Below are 16,916 nucleotides of genomic sequence, written 5' to 3' on the forward strand. Positions count from 1 at the left end.
ATTCAGATTGCTGGTTCTTTCCGAACCCTCACCAAAGTTGAAGACCGAACGGTACGGCTTCGATTGAGGTGAGGAGTTCCTCATGAAGTGAAGAAATGAAAAAGAACGAAAAGATTATCGAAAGATATCATGCGATAGAAAAAGGGTATTATTGTACAATCAATAGCCGTGCAGAAGAATGAGGACGAGGACTAGCGGGTTTGAAAGGAAAACGAACTGAAGGGAGGATCATCCACTATTCATTTCGTTTCTCCCGCCCAAAGTTCAGTAATAATCCTCTTTCTCTATTACCATAATCAACTCCGTAAGTTCCTTACGCAATGAGCGGTTACGGTCCCATGCTTCGACGATCTTCGGACGGTGGCTAAGGAAGACGGCTTTCTTCCACGAAAGCCCGTTGTACTGTGGTGCAATACCCGTAGGTAGGTTTCGGGCAAGGTTGCGCAATACTAACGCAGCCTTGTAGGCCACTCCGAACGGCTCGCCCCGCTCATTGACTGGAGTGTCTAGGTAGTACCATTTACGAACGATGCGCTCTTGGAGCACCGCCCGTTTGGATGTCGGTGGCTCCGCGTCCGGGGCACGTTCCTCGGGCAAATGTGCGGAGACATGCCCGGCGACCATTGCAGTATTAGCACTCGGGCCAGACGACCGGAATTTCGTGCAGTTGTCCCAAAGACAGGTATGAACGGGCGATTCCGCCTTCTCCAGGTTGTAGTGTCCCGGCGTTTCAGTAGGCTTGAGATTCATGTGTTCCGTGAAGACATGATGGCGAAGTTCTGCCGGCGACTTGAAAGCGCGCTGACACGTCTTGCTTGGTTTCGAATTGTCCGCCCACTTGCAGTAAATATAGGGAAAGCCCTCGAAACTATAGGCGGTCTCCAGCGGCCGAATGCCTTTGATGATGAATTTTGTCGCTGCACCAGGGCCATTGATCACTTGGGCCTGCGCGTTCGTGAAAGTGGTACTGACATTTTTGATGAATTCAGCCGCAGGGAGAACACCACCACCAGGAAGACGAGGGTCTGCAAATCTGCTCTGATACGCCTGCCACAATGCAATTTGGGTGATCTCACACTCGAGGTCCTCAACAAAACAACACCGGAGCCAACGCGAGCTCCGCTCAGGCTCCGAAAGCTCCATCAGCTCTTTCATGAGCTCAGGCGGCACACGAGGGATATCCGACGGCGGGGGGGCCACCTTTTCTTCTTGCAACACAGTTTCCTTCTTGCTTGGTCGGCCTTCATGCGTTAACAATGCGACCATCCGGGGGACGAAGACGGTAGGCAAGTTGAAGACCTCAATCAAACTCTCAACGTTCTCGGATGAAAGTGTATACTGGTACCAAAAGTCCAGCGCACCACTGAGAATATCTTTGTCCAAGTCGAGAAGAGTGTGGAAGTAGAGCTGCTGCAAAGTCTCCTTTGGTATCCGTTCCATTGCCCGGTTCGCCTCTGGCTCGTCTAGTTCAGTGGAGAAATGGGTGAGAGCCCATAGTGCGCGGACCACGTGAGCGCGGTCTGGCGACTCAAGACAATTGAGAAGTGAGATCCAAAGTGGATCCTCCGGATCGGTCTTCATAAACTTGGTGACCTCCTCGGCAATGTCCAGAGCGTCGTTCTTGATCTCGTTGAGACGAGGCTGATTGGGCATGTTGATCATAATGACGAGGAAGTCTCGGAGCAAGCCCTTCGCGTACCGTGACACATAGTAGGCATTCTCTTTCAAAAGCACCATGTTTCGCAGGACTAAGGTGGCCTCTTTAATGTTGCGGAGAAGGTGGTTGAATTCATACGTCTCGAGGGTGTCTTCCGGCAACGTAACTGGTATTTGTTTGATCTTCTCCAATAGATCTCGTGTGCCGTGTAGTGAGTTCAGCACATTGACGCGATCACTGGGTTGCTGAATATCATACTGAAGCTCCCACTTCACTCCGGTTGTGACAAGGGAAATATCCAGGGCCTTTGCCATGAGGTTCTCCGCAAGCAAAGGGAAACCTTCAAACTTGAATTTATCCCATCGTTGATTCGAAATCTGAACAAGGTGATATAATGCAAAATCCACCTCATCGGGGATTCCTGATTGTAGACCGTAGTGGGCCCTTTTATAGATATGATCGGCTGCATGGCAAGGTCAGTAATAGGTCTCGACTAGCAGGCGGTAGTAATTTGACGGCACAGATCACGTACATTTGGGTACCTCGAGATATTTGAGCGGAAAGTAAGGATCATAGAAATCTGGTTGCTTAGCCACCTTCCCTCGATCGTGCAGGGTCGCAAAAAGGCCAGGTCTGTTCCCGGGCGTTGCTACCTCACGCGTGGACATTGGAAATTGTCTTTGGTCCCTCCCTTCCCAATTCTCGGGCATTCCTTGTGGAATATTCGACCCCATTGACGCGGTGGAAAGTGTATGTGCTCCAGTTGGCTGCGGCGAGTGGTGCGCATTTGAGTGCGAGCGTCGAACGGGTGCAGTGTCTGGGATGAAAGGTTGGTTGGCCTTTGGAGCTTGCCGCAAGCCTTCTTTAAACCAGTCAGCAATCTAGGTCGGAAAGCATTTTAAAAGGGATGATAAACTTGCCTCGTAAGGATGTGCGCGGTGTGTTGTTTGACATTGTGATTAACTCGGTTAATGTCCTGATCCCAATGCTTCCTGGAAACGCTCTCTTCGCTACCGGGACGAAGTGAGCCGCGTTGGCTGAACTTGACTACGCCGATGTAGCTCCAGAATATGTCAACTATAACTTTCTGAGACCAGTTTCGCTTCGTTGGAAGAGAAGTCCTGTTTGAGACGCGCCGGCGTAGAATTTGCTGAGGGAGTCGGGTTACTCGTCCAGGTGTGTTTCGAAAGGAGAGGATGAGATGAGGTAGGGTGAATGGAGCGATACGAATACAAGCTGATAGCTTTCACAGGCAAGGTGAATGTTTGCGAAGCTTGTCTGATTGTCACCCCGCGAAGGGAGATCGGCCGCGATTTAGAGCTATCGGAAGCCAACCGATGAATGCGACTACGGTCGTGAGAGCAACGAAGCTTCGAGAGGACAGATCTGAAGTAAGGAATGCGATTTTCCTTCTGCAGTAGAGAAACTAAGTCGCGACAAGGGCAGGCCTAAATCAAGCGTCAATGACCTGGTTGTGCTCCTTCAGGCTGTGTGGAGGAAGCTGATCCTGCGATCCTCGTTCCTGGCATCCCAGGCAAAAAGTCCGCCCATCTGCTTTGGCCTCAGGCGCGTGTCCGGATTATATGTTGTTCCGTCCGGAAATGTCATGCATGTTTGTTATGTTTGGATGTGGAAGGCTTGGTGCCTCAGGCGTAAGCCTCTTTCTATACAGCTTTCGAATGTCGACTTCAATATCGAGATAGGAACTTCTACTGCGACTATAGCGGATATGCTACGACCTGGATACTGCTCTTGATAATACCGGAGCTCTTTTGTATTGTAACGTTTGATGAAATCATGGAATGTTCCGCCGAGGACGAGGTATAATAAATGTCAGAACTGGATAGGAGGACTCAAGCATATATTATAGAAAGAATCAACATTCACGAGAAGAATTTTGGTATAACTGCCTGAGGCCGTCCGGTTGCTGAGCCTGACTATGCCATACCATTCTCAGTGCATTCTGCTACACTTTTATCATTGACTTCTGATGACATTCGGCTGCTACTCAGTATAATTAGACCGGACTTTTTGCATTATCCTTCTACACCTATGACTACGGTAGAGACGAAGGAACTTCCTAATGTATCATTTATCTCAACGAGTCTATGAGTGTACTCAGCTGGCTCGGTTGTCCCTTGCAAAGTTCTCTCATACCACAACCAGCATTCATCACAACGGTCCGTTGAACTGGAGTCATGTTTTCAGCAATGGAGACATTGTATGTTGTTTTCACAAGGGTTCAGGAGGGATATCCTCAGCTCAGAGCCCAATCTTTCTGAGAGTGTTTCAGGACCAGAATATCGTGGTATAGTCCCACAACCTTGGAGTCCTTGGGTTAGCACTAATTAACCCGTACAATGACTTGACAATTGCAGGAAGAAGTCGATCTTGGGCACTTCATCCAAGAAACTTCTACTCATCACTTGTCAGGACAAAGCGTCCATCCCGGGCCCATCTTCGCCGTGGTCATCAAGTCGCCTTGTCTCGCAGTGAAATATCCAACAGGCAACGGATTCGTAAGTAACACACAACTCACTGGACGGGCCTTCCTCTCACGCAGTCAAGATCCGTCGGTTTCAGCTAAAGTTCTCTTCGGACCGCGAGTTCTACACAGCTCTGGCAATCCTCAGCGATATCAGGTGTCCATTCTCGGAGTCGAATGTGGGCTCATCGCAGCTCGCTCGAAGACCAACATCCTCACAATGGCACTCACGCTCAGTACCGTCTAACCTAGGCATTAGAGAACCCTTCCCCTCCAGCGCGAGCGCAGCCTTGTTCCCAGTACTACCATCCGCTTCTGCATTAGGAAGTGCATCTAGCATCACTGCCGGTAGTGCTGCGACCCAATCCACGCACTCTCAACAAGCTCTTGCTAACACAAGTCCTCTGACAGCGTCTTCACTGCCTCCATCTTCATCTGATACAGCTCAGGCAACGGCCCCAGGCACAAGGGGAACGGGATCAACCAGCAATTACACGGAACGGGAAGCAAGACCTCCTCAAGGAGCCATACAAGTACACCCCGGGGGAGAGACTAGACCCGACGCTCCATGCGCTCCTCCAAAGCCGTCCACCACAGCAGCTTGCCATGATATCACGACACTGAGCCAACTCCTCCCGCCAAAAAGGGAGCTACCCTTCTCAAAACCGCCCGCGAAGAGATCCCGCACAACAGCAAAGGAACCCTCCACCACGTCCCAGTCTCAGACACTCAGCGCAGGGGTCCAAATCCCTACAACCACAGAAAACGATGCAGCAGCACTACCACCTTCGAGTCAGGCGCMAGGGACGAAAAAGCCCACTCCAAGGAGAAAAGCAGTGACACCTGGTGCCCTGAATCGTTCAAATACTTCAATCCCACCGCAGACCCAGATCGGGGAGCCGCCGACTCAACCCATCCAGTCTATAAGCTCTCTCGCCCAGCCCGCCACCATACCTGGACCTCAGCAAGTGCACATACATGAGCAGGACCCGATGTTTGAAAGCAGTAATAATATAGCTCACCGGCGCGAACAAGATCCTACCGCGGCGGATATCTCGTCGTATCTTTCTGCGCCTACACAAGAGCGCACGGCACGCCTGGAGAACTGGATCTGTCAAAATCTGGAAAACGATGGGTTTATCAAACTTTGCCAGGATGTAGAGAGTATATGGAGGCGGATTGCATTTGGGAGTTGATGCCTGGTTCTCTTCGTTTCTCTTCGAATTGATTCCAGCTACTCCACGTTATATACCTATTCTTACACTGAGGCTACACGCTGAAGATAAGGACGTTGAGACTATCCTTATGTGACATGTGATAATCGGACATGTATCACTCTATCAGAGAAGCATTTGTTATACTGTTATCGTAGCTGTCGGCGCGCGTATAAAAAGACAACTTTTATTCTGGGAGAAGTTATCCAACCTACGTGATAATAAAAGTACAAAGTGCAGTGAGTCGAATGAAGTACATCAGCAGCAAACGGAAACAGCGTTGAAGCTTTTTTCACACAGACAAGGTATAAATCGGGCTAAGCGTACGCAGATACAGTATATGAGATGAGATTAGCAAAAACGGAACCTGTCGATCATAATCAATACATGTGGCATTGCCGAGGGTGTCCTCCGACCTCAGCGAGTTCGACGGTAAACCAGCCCCGAAAAGACATTTAGATAACCCTCTTTGGTGAGAAGAGTGAAGTCGACGACTACGCGGCTTGTCTGGTGCGCAGACGAAGACGCCAGATGGGGCGATGTCGTGTTGACGTTGTTCTCGGTCGAGGCGAGCGGTGGTGGCGAAGACGCGTTAGCAGCCACGGAACCCTCGGCGCCGACGGCTAGATCCGCGAGATGTTGAAGGGAGCGCTGCTCGTTTGGACCCATAACTGGGGGCACTGTAGACCCAGATTTGTTGACACTGGAATCCTGATGCTGGGGCTCTTGGGCTCGCGAACGCCTCCAGTCTATGAAAATGCGAATCTTCGAATCCCAGCCAGGTGTGGCGTAGATATTTTCAAACTCGGTAGCTTCGGCAGACACCTTCGCGCGATGGTCGAGGATCTCTTCGACCTTTCTAAGCGCGTCCCAGCAGTCATTTGTATGTTCCGGTAGAACGGTGGCCTCGAGCAAGGTCATGGAGGCTAATGCTAAGCTGTGGAGATCAAAAGGCGTCGTGGGGCGAGACTCCATGGTCGCTTTATGCAACTCGTTAATGACCTCCACCGCGCAGTAGATGATCTCGTAAGGGCTGTAGACAAAGATATGCCGTTTGATGAGCAGCCGGACAGTCCAGTAGAGTTGGTTTTGCAGGCTTTCGAAGAAACCGTGCGATGGTGCTTCTTCAGCTGCATCATAGGGCTTCCGGAGGTCCTCAACCTGTCCCAGACGTTCGAGAGAAGCAACCAAATTCGCACCGACCATGCGACCTAGTCCAGTATTCGACTGGCAGACATTGTGATCGATGGCAGCAAGAGTGGTCATTTCGACCAGGAACGAAGAGTAAGCTAAGAACAATTGGAGTTAGCAGACAAGCACAGTTATTAGGAAATGGAAGTCAAACGTACCACCAATCCCTGCGGTGACTGATCCAAGAACGCGTTCATCTTCCCGACCACCTATCTCCTGGTTCACCAAGACGCTCGGATCGGCCACACTAATGGCATACCACCGCGCCAGTATAGCTAGAGATACCCAGCTGCGCCTCACTAGGTTTGCATCTGAATCCACGTCGGCATCCGAGGACCGTTTAGCCTTCAACTGATCGAGACTCTTTGCCATATCAGAACCGAGTTTAGTGGCGGACTGAATCAAAGAGTGTTTAGGCACCCCATCTTTAAGGACAAGGTTCTCGGGCCCACGCGAGTCACAGTCCAGTATCATGAGCAGCGTAGTCTGAAGCCATACCAAGTTGACGGCAGTTGGACGAACCAGGGCCGGCTGCCGAGTGTAATATAAGAGAAGATCCTGCGCATTATCAAACGAGGTCACTCTCTCGAAGGTGCTTAGCACGCGATCCAAGTTCGTGCGCGTCACAGTGTACAAAGCATACAGGAACACCTCCTGGACCTCGCGGCTGCATTGATGAAGAATCTCTAGGAGACGGTCCTTCGAATGCGGCAGGATGGGGAAGATGGTGTGAATCTTAGCATAGTAACTGCCTACAGTCAGCTATCATACTGCAAAAGAGTAGACGTTATGAAAGGAACTTACGCATTAAGAGCACCTTCATCGACATCCAATGGAGTCATGTCCTCTTCAATTCCGTGTTTAGACACATCAGGGATGTCAAGGCCATGTGGAATCTCATGCTCGTTTCCAGTGGACCAAAATAGATTTCCGGGTTTGGCTGCGGTGTTTCCCATGACCGACGGGTTCATTGGATCCGTCGATGTCTCACCAGCATCTATCAAAATCAGTCAACTCACATCACCTTGTAGAGATAAGGCAGACAAACCGAATGCATTCTGCGAACCTCTGGGGTTGAACTGAGGCTGAGAATAAGATGTAGTGGGCAGTCCGGCCGGCAGTCCTTCAAAAACAGAATACGTCCTCTTACGACCAATAGGGCCGGCATCCATTGGTGGGGAGAATTCCTGGTAGGGCCGGGGAGGTGACACCTCATTCATGGCCTGGTACGGCATGTCCGGGTGCACCATAGCAGGCTGCATCTGACTTTCGAGAGTGTGTAGACGCTCCGCAAGTTCCTTGATATAACTGATGACCCGTGTCAGCAACTTCGTTCCAACATCCTGAGGAGCAAATGGCGCTGCGCTTCTCACCCTTTGCTAGGGCCGCGTTTCATGGGCACACGACTGAATTGGCACGCGACGCCAAGTCGACGACAGTTCGAGCAGGTCTCGACACCGGATTCAGAGCTTGCATCGCAGCGGACCTAGTAAACCATCATGTAAGCCCTTCGAACGATGGTGTGGCGTGGCGCAAAAACAGAACGCGAAAACCAAAAAAGAGATAAATGAGGTTATAGGATCTCTACCTTCTTGCGCCTACACTCATCGCAGGCCCGAGAAATCTTCGACCTCTTCCTTCTAGCGCTCTGATCTCCATAACTCAGATCATGATTCGGATCGACGCCCACCTGCTGACTGGGCGTGAACTGCAGCATATGTTGTTGATGTTGGTCTGGCGACGAAGGGCGTCCCATATCAGCGCCACCGGGGTTGGACGAGCCCATAACCATCGATTGGCCGTGGTGCACACCGTTGCCCGAACCGTCATTCAGGCCTGGTCCGGAAGTCTCGCGCGAGAGCTCCGCGGACAAAAGCTCGTCGGCGGTCAACTGGCGATTTCCATAGTACGGCATTGAGCCMTGTGCCATTTGCGCCGCGTTGGGAGACGGGTAGGATGTAGCCGGAGGCATATCAGAATGCTCGCGGGAGTTCATTGCGTCTATAAAGTAGATATTCACGCGTAGAAAGTGGGTGTTGATGGTGGAGCGAGGCTCCGGGATGATGACGGAAGGAGGTAGTTGGAGGACGGAAGGACGCGAGTGACAGCAGGCAAGGTTTTACAGGCTAAAATTGCCTGGGCGGAGAGGCATGTTGAAGGGGCTAGCGCCGTGTGTCGTGGGCGCTGTGAGCTTGACGCAGCAAGCATGATCGCGCGACAAAATTGAGAGGGACAGGAACAATTCGAGCTTGCGATCGCATGTGGGATTGATGATATAGTTTCACACCTTCGGGATGATCGCGCCAACGCGGGGGTCCGGCTTTTTGTTTCTGCGTCCAGCGAGCGGATTAATACTATTTCCCACCGGCCCAGACTCTACTAAATCAACATCTCGAGGGGACCGAGACGAGTTGGAGATGATTTTACGATTGGGAGATGGCATCTTTGTGGAAAAGAGGTGGCTCCGAAGCCTTCAGAATCCCTCCAGCGCTGCTCAATACTGATCGCGTCCATTGTGGTATCTGAGGCGATTGTTGTGCAAACTTAGCGCTCACCCTTGTGCAGACGTTCGAGTTACCACAACACAGCACAATATAAAATTATATGCTCACAGCTTATTATGTTGTATTTCTTCTTCTTACGTCCTAAGCATGATGCTGGTTTCTCTGTGCAGAGAGAAATTGCTGTCTCAGTACTTCTCTCGCTGACACCAACATTGGCGTTGGCCAATGAGTCTTTCCAGTCTGGTTGATCGTCCAAGGCTTCTCTCCACGCCTCTAACCCATGGAGATCAAGGAATGACGTGGTTTGAATCTGAGAGCTGCATCTAAAAGATCTCAATCAGATGATCACAGAGTGATTCGTGCCAGGAACAGCACCTTATAGGCATGGTGCAAATGGCTCAAACCTTGCTCAGCATGTAGGTCAACCTACTAAACTGCATGAAATCCGTACCGGAAGCTTCAGCGACAGTGGTACGGCCTTGAATGTGCAATTCAGGACTAGCTGATGCCTTGCTCGAAGCCTTGCTCGAGCGGCGTCTAGGTGAAGCTGTCTTACCTCTCTATGAACGAACTCGGTAAATAAGACTTAAGGGCAATAGCTAACGTCGTTGGGGTGTGGCTAAGTTTTTGCAGATATTTTTGGAGGCTCATTGCGGTCTGTACGGAGTAGAAAGGTGCATAGTCTGATATGAGTCTCTTACAGTCATATCCATGCATCTAAAGTGCAGTTGTCCCCTCTCTGTATGCTACGACCAGGCGGCTCATCCCGACCTCCAGGGCTTGACAATCTTCTATTCTGGCGTCAAGGTGTCAGTCTAAGTTGGGGCTTTCGTGATCAAACACGCTAGTACCGTAGTTATGAGCTAGTAGACACCGCCTCACGTACTCCTCCATGTCTGTCCTCCACAGCCAGCTGGTCGGTCGATGGAGCGAAACCGGCGCTGAATGCCGCGCTTAGCGGGCCGCAAGGCCGCAAGGCCTGCTATCATTCAAGCACATCGACGTTGACGAAGATACGATGGCCATTTCAGAACTTAAAGAACTGAATTGGAGAATGTTGAGATCGAAAGAATTCAGTTTGATCCAAACAAAGCGTAGTATCCTATCCTAGATTTGCTGCAGTGTCAAAACATTTGACAGCCAAGGATGTTTGTGACGTATCAGGCTGAGTAGGAAGATATTTTAGCCTCTCGTCTATGAACGGAACAACTGGTCAACACTTGGGTTACATAGTGCGATTGTACATTGCAGTCAATGAGTGGGCCAGGCCTTCTGGGGATCATTCAATGTTGTCCAGAGACGTCCCTGTTTCCTTGGTCTTCCATGTAGATACTGTACAGGTGCAAGTCTCCAAGGGTGTTTTCCATTTTCGCATGACGTCGAAAGATCGTATTTTCTCAGTGGACAGATACATATTCCCCTTACGCTGATCGTCAGATGGAGCCGCTTGGACGCTCAGGCCCAGGGTTCCGATATCATTCCCTCGATATACCTGGACTCCTCCCAAGACTTACAGAGTAGTAGTAGATACCACTGTACCTGATTTGTTCCAAGTGCCATACCTCTTTGAGTGCCAACACTGTTCACCGGCCAAGAGAGGCCTCGTAAAGGCCAGAATAGGTACCAGCTGCTAACTACTTGGCCGCCGTTTGTTCGCCGGATAAGAACGAGGATGGGGCGCCGAAAGACCCGGTTTTACCCTTGCCGGGTCACAGAGTGGCTATGATTGGCGGAGGAAGAGATCGAACGGCGCAGATCAGGTCCCCGCCACATGACCGTCCGCCCCAGCGCGCGTAGAACGACAGAATACGGGCTAGATACCTCCAGATAACCTGTACTAGAAGAGCCATCCAAGAAAGCTGCATATGCCCCAAAGAAGAAGCTGTGACGCCATCCTGCAGTTGTAGTACGCCAACCAGGAGAATTACCGGGGATTCTTGTCAGCGTTGTTGGTGATCGGATCGTGAATCCTTCATGCCAATCAAAGCGGGTGGACGTTTTAACGTTGGTGTCCATAAGGACGTAAGACTGGACCGTCAGCTGGGAGGTGAGCAAAGCAACCTAAGCTGTATTTGATTTTGCAGTACAGCCCTGGACAGTAAGTAAGGTACCACAAATGACCGCGTAATCGACAGTAGGTACTCCGTAGTGGTAGTCCTGCGCCTGATGCGCATCCCGACTGGCATCACGGGCAGCCGAGAGGACTTTGGCTGTAGGTCGATATAGAGAGACTTCGATGAAGTTACAGGAGACGACGAATGGAAAAGAGTGGCACAATGAAATTAGTCAACCATGGCCCAATGCGATTTCATGTCCAGGCGCACGTTTCCCAACCCATGGACTCGTCGAAATTGGTTGGTTGTGATCGATGGCTCCTTTCTGCATGGAAGATGGCCATAAGTTTTCTAGAAAATGGGTGGCAATCATCCGCTTGTTATTGGGCAATAGGTCGGATACATACTCCGTAACCGGATAGCCTGAAGGTATGAACAGATTCCTTTACTCGAGTGCACTATTCCGTGGAGATATTACTGACGGTTTGAAGTTTTCTGTTGGATCTCACCTGCAAAACCTGATCCAAGACTCCTCTGCACGCTGGCGCCTGGTCAGTCTGGAGATCTAGCGGGTTGCTGCCCCAGGATTTCGTAATATTATTAATGGGATCCATCGACCAACACACAAAGTTTAGCTGGATTCCACATTTCATATTTGTTCGATTCTCCACCCTTGCTGAACCCTAAGGCCTGGATAATATGGGTATCACGTAAACTAGGGTATCAACTCTGACCCTCAAAAGGCCAAGAACGCGGAGGACTGGAGACATTGGGGAGGAGCGTAGTTCGTAGGCTGTGGCCTCTGCGGAGTGTCTGATAGTGCACAGGACTTTTATGTCGGAAACCTGAAGAGGTCACTACACATTGATCGTATTCTTCCAAGTCACTGGGATTTCCAGTCGAGTGTTACATGCGGTTTTACCAATTGAGAGTGTGTCATTGTACCTGGCTACATTATACATGTATGACAATTGACGGCAGTGGAATTTTCGTACCACACGATGCGCCGTTAATACTTGTCCACGTTCAATCTAAATGATATGACCAGAAGGTGATCTGACAAGGCTGATCAGGGAAGGAATTGAGGTCCATAATAATATCAAGGTCAAGGGCAGAAATTTTCTCCCCAGAAAATGATGGATGAGACAACGGTAGCGGCCACACTTGTCCACAAACTGTGCGTGTGTTCATGCACACTGTCATCCATGGATCCGCTTCGAGTATTATGGCGGGTGGACCAGACCACGAAGCATTCCAATTTTTCTTGCTTGCACCATGTCTGGACCGGCGAGGACGGTCACAAAGAAACAGGTACATTCCTCGAATCGTAATGAGTATTCTTCATCGTCCCTTCTCATCGGCAACACCGTGGTCTTGCAGGTTAATGGAATGTAGAATCGTCTGGGCTTGACAACGTGTTTCAATAGCATTTCCCCCCCGTTTTGTGTTAGTCAATGTACTTTGCTAGTCCATATCAAACGGGTCTAGTGTGGTATTTCTTCGGGACCAGCCGTTCATTGGAGTCCAGCCTGTCTCATTATGTAATATACAGTATGGTAGGGTGGTGATTTCAAAAATTACCATACATACGGATGGGCACAGTAGCCACTCACGCAGTTTCTGGCCTACACTTCCAGTCAGCGGGCCATAGCCCTGCTTAGTTGAACTCAGGCAGGGCGGTACCTGGATACCTCTGACATCCTGTTACCTCTGACATTACGTATAGTGCGGTAACTGTAAAATAAAGCATGGGAGACTGTTTCCAAATTGCGGCAAAGCCCACTAAGGTACTGTTGCTGTGCCTCTCTCTGTGTGTGCGCCCCCCCAAAGGCCCCCAACACTAAAACGAAGTACTTCATCCCCGGTCCTCCCCTCCTCTTCCTTTCCCCTTCTTCCTTTCTTTTCTCTTCTCCTCTCTCACAGGGTTATATCGCAATCCTGCCCGTCATCGATCGTCTTTCTCCCTCTACTTTGGCCGCCACAGCCGGTATTTGGTGTCCTGTCTCACGGCCGGCGCCAAACGGTGCGTAGGCTTTGGCCCCCCTTTCACCTCTCCTCTCTTCTCAATTGATCTTTTCGCGTTCCTCTCGGTGGTTGATACTACAGTTTGAACGACACTACAACCTGCAAGGACAATAACCCCGATTTCGCTCATCTACCTATCTCCCTACCTCCCTCTCGCTTCAATTCGACCTCGACGAAAAATTATACCCTCAGTTGCGACTCGACCCTTATTCAGGTGGAACGGCGTTTCTGTGACATTTGTTCAGGTGCATTGGGAAAATTCAGTTGGAAGATACCCTTGCTTTGTTGGAGTTTCCCTTGGTTCTCTGTCGGTCCGATCGCCTTGACGGACCGCACATACAACTCTCGAATCTCGCCTTGACGGCTCTTTCGATTCGTCCCGACAGGGCTTCCTGTTCGGTTTTTATATTATCGCTTTAAATTCGCAAAAAAAGAATCTGTCTACTAGGACTCGAGAGACCGTGCTCTCTCTTTTCCTACCACCCGTGCCCAATACCTCCTCAAGTTCAAATTGTCACTCATCGCGAGTCATCGCATGTTTTCGACCCAGTAACCCGCGATGCTCATTGATGGCGAGAAGTGGGCTTGTGAAGCTTGCGTCCGGGGTCACCGAGTCAGCAGCTGTCACCATAGTGGTAAGTGACACATTCCTCGCAGAAAAGAACCTCGCCGATCCTGGTGGCTGACATACCAAATATAGACCGCCCCTTGACCCACATCAACAAAAAAGGCCGTCCAGTCTCTCAATGCGCCCACTGTCGCGGCCTACGCAAGTCACGGACAACCCACACAAGGTGCGAGTGTGGTGATAAGAAGAAGAATAGCCACAAGAATGATTTAGATCCCCACGCCGTTGACAAACGGGATCTCAAGCGTGAGCATGTTGGCGATGGCACTTTGGTTCAGTATTTCTGATTAAGATTTTTACAGAGGACTCCCGTCCAAAATGTGGCTGCATTCATGGTCAGCGCTGTACCTGCGCGCTGAAGAAGGAACCCCATCTAGATACTGTTCCGGAAACCGGTCTGCCTCCGCATCCGCCTGCAGCACCGTCGGAGCCGCCCAAGAAGCCCCAGTTGACTTCGGCCAAGTCGGAAAGCATGCTCACTGTCTTCCGCGATGGTCACCACAAGCCGGCTCACAAGCACAATGACATGGCACACAAGTGTGGTCTGCCCTACACGATTCCGCGCTCACATACAATCCACGCTACATCCGATATTCCTCGCCGATCGGTTGAATTCCTGCCTTTGACCGAGCCAACTTTTCTGGAGAAAGCCTTTGCCAGCCAGGTGCAGTCGGAAACGCAGTCGAACGGTTCGCAACAGCGACTTGTCAATTCTGAACATGGATCGCCTGATAATGGCCCAGCCTCTGCTGCGGAAGATATCAGCACGAACGTACCTCCGCTCGACATGTCTTCATTCTTCCCTCAAGCTCAGCCGTCTATGGATCAGTCTTCTAGCGGCGCAGCGGAGTCAATACCAGCGCCCCTGGGTCAAATCCCCTTGAACTCGCTTGATCCGGTCGTGACTAGCATGCCGCCTCTTGATGTCTCATTCCCCTCGTTCCCGACGACGACTGCGGCCACGTCGACATCCCCCGTGACCTCTCTGGCACTCCAAGATCCGTACAAGGAGCCTTTCTTCGCGTCGCCCGACAGCGACCTGCCTCTGAATTCTGCTGCCTTTAGCGCGCCTCCGGTCGATTGGTCCAATTTCCCTCTGTATTCATCAGATGTTCCCACCGCGACCAGCACACAAGCGCCTTCGTACGCGAGCTTCGACTACAATTCGATGGCGCCCGGATTCACCGCCCCGTCCTCGTCAGGTGACATCTCTGAAGCCGAGGATTTTGGACCGCTGTCTGGACTTGGAAATACTAGTGGCGATCTGCATGATATGCACAGTGCGAGCGATGGTTCGGATTTCGATCATTTCCGCCTCAGTTCCGCCTCCTCGTTCATTGGTCTGCCGCAAGCTCAGCTGTTGTCTTCGAACAATCTCGAGGCGATTGACATCGACGACTTCCTCAAGACCGCCAACGAGTCGACTGCCGCCTTGGAACATCAGCTACAGGCTAGCATGGGCGTGGAACCTAAGCCCCTCCCTGCGCAAAACACGTTCGTCCCTTTGACCGATGCAGACACCTTCAAGCCGATGCCTGATTCGACGACGAGCCTGCCGATGACGACGTCTCCTACGGATACCTTGTGGCCTACTGCTATGTTTGATTCCAGTGCTCCGTCCATGGACGACAGTAATGGCAACTTTTATACCCCGCCCTGGGTGTAATAGTACCAGTACATCGTCTGCTCGGCACTGTCTTTCCAGCTTCCCTGAATCTAGTTGCGGCTATCTTCTCCTCCACCACCTCCACACCGTCTGAGTGACGACCTACGCCCTCATGACCTTGATGAGAGATGATGATTATTTCCTGATTATTTTTGACATTCGTTTTGTTCGATTAGCGCAGCTCGGAATCGTCTGACGCTACCCTAGCATTTCAGATCTATATCAAGATTCCCGTTCAATTTTCTTTTTTCCTTTTACTGTGCAGTCGCTGGCTCTGTATATCCCATGACCACTGAATCGGCAATGGTTTGACTTTGTCCTCATGTACAGGCCAGGCAGTCGTGATGCTCCCAGTCATGGTTGGCTTGCTATTCCGTGTCATTGCATCTATAGATATCCTGATCACCACTGTTTGGTGGTTTCATGCAGTTCAAAAGATCTTGATTATGCACAATAGATTTGATCATGTTCTGATCCGCGTTTAGTACGATCTACTAAGGTAAAGGTACTGTAGTTGCATGGATTTGCATGTCTCGTATTATTCTGTATGCGCCTGTTGCATGAACTAGCCAGACATACTCCGTACAGTACCCACATACGTAGATGATTCGTAGGTATCCGGCAGCATAAGTGGCGGTGTGTATTTCGGAGTATTATTCACCTACCAATCCAGCGACAGCGACACAGCGACCGGTGGGATCGAGAAGTCTATCGTGGACGTGTGACTCTTAATGATGCAATTAGCAAATGGCTATTCACTTCTGAACATTCCGTGTGATGAAATGGAAGCGTACTAGTACTCCTATAGTGGAGGTCTCGAAACCTTCCCGCCGCAGGGATGGCCCACGCAGTCTTCGTACATACATAGTACACAGGGATACGCACCTCCGAATGGAATGCCGCTGCAAGGCCGAGGTGGCTTGCGTCCATCGCAGTTTCAGGTTCAGCTCAGCTACGTAGCCCTCTCCTCTCCTGTGCTGTCTGTGCATTTGCATTTGCATTTGCCATGACGACTGCGCGGCGCCGGTTCGCATGTGGGATGCAGTAGCCTTGCGTCGGGATTTACTATTTACTATTCATAGGGTGCCTCGAGCCCTTGATTCTGAGAGGGCGCGGGCACTTTGCTCACCGCGTCGTTCGCTCGTCCACTTGTTACTGCGTTCACTGCAAGGGAGGCTGACAAGCTTTGCGTCAAGGCTTGTTGCAACTTGGCTTTGGCTTTGGCTTGGGTTTGGGTTTGGGGTCTTCCTGTCTGTGTTGCGTTTGCGTTTGCATCACATGGATGCGTACGTACGAACTTCCAGGACAATGACGCAGCGCAACGCATGCCAGGTAGCACTACATCCCTTGTTGCCTTCAGGGTTCTCTCTGTCTCGGGTCTGGTGCCGTGATAGCCGTGGTATGTGTTGTGCTAGTCTCTGCCGCCAGCAGTTCTCACCTTGGATTCAGACCTGGCTACGGAGTACTAGTATTGGGTAATTCTAGAGCTGCA

At 50.8% G+C, this 16,916-nt stretch overlaps 4 protein-coding genes across 4 annotated transcripts; 2 read left to right on the forward strand and 2 right to left on the reverse strand.

Moving 5' to 3' along the window:
- Positions 1–264: 264 nt before the first annotated feature.
- Positions 265–2,611, reverse strand: Asppvi_008660 (putative chromatin remodeling complex subunit (Rsc9); the record flags this gene model as incomplete). Its single annotated transcript, XM_043304526.1, has 3 exons — positions 265–2,120; positions 2,190–2,519; positions 2,578–2,611. 3 exons carry the CDS (start codon positions 2,609–2,611, stop codon positions 265–267), a joined length of 2,220 nt encoding a protein of 739 aa, XP_043160461.1.
- An 843-nt stretch (positions 2,612–3,454) lies between these two features.
- On the forward strand, positions 3,455–5,338 carry Asppvi_008661 (uncharacterized protein; the record flags this gene model as incomplete). Its single annotated transcript, XM_043304527.1, has 3 exons — positions 3,455–3,478; positions 4,036–4,176; positions 4,241–5,338. The coding sequence occupies 3 exons, from the start codon at positions 3,455–3,457 to the stop codon at positions 5,336–5,338; spliced, it is 1,263 nt and encodes a 420-aa protein (XP_043160462.1).
- A 435-nt stretch (positions 5,339–5,773) lies between these two features.
- On the reverse strand, positions 5,774–8,543 carry Asppvi_008662 (putative C6 finger domain protein; the record flags this gene model as incomplete). Its single annotated transcript, XM_043304528.1, has 6 exons — positions 5,774–6,645; positions 6,706–7,295; positions 7,352–7,544; positions 7,596–7,855; positions 7,921–8,033; positions 8,136–8,543. The coding sequence occupies 6 exons, from the start codon at positions 8,541–8,543 to the stop codon at positions 5,774–5,776; spliced, it is 2,436 nt and encodes an 811-aa protein (XP_043160463.1).
- A 5,146-nt stretch (positions 8,544–13,689) lies between these two features.
- Asppvi_008663 (copper fist DNA-binding domain-containing protein) lies at positions 13,690–15,424 on the forward strand (the record flags this gene model as incomplete). Its single annotated transcript, XM_043304529.1, has 3 exons — positions 13,690–13,765; positions 13,831–14,004; positions 14,061–15,424. The coding sequence occupies 3 exons, from the start codon at positions 13,690–13,692 to the stop codon at positions 15,422–15,424; spliced, it is 1,614 nt and encodes a 537-aa protein (XP_043160464.1).
- Positions 15,425–16,916: the final 1,492 nt, after the last annotated feature.

The sequence above is a fragment of the Aspergillus pseudoviridinutans genome (assembly GCF_018340605.1).
Source record: "Aspergillus pseudoviridinutans IFM 55266 DNA, scaffold_6, whole genome shotgun sequence".
Classification (NCBI taxonomy): Eukaryota; Fungi; Ascomycota; class Eurotiomycetes; order Eurotiales; family Aspergillaceae; genus Aspergillus; species Aspergillus pseudoviridinutans.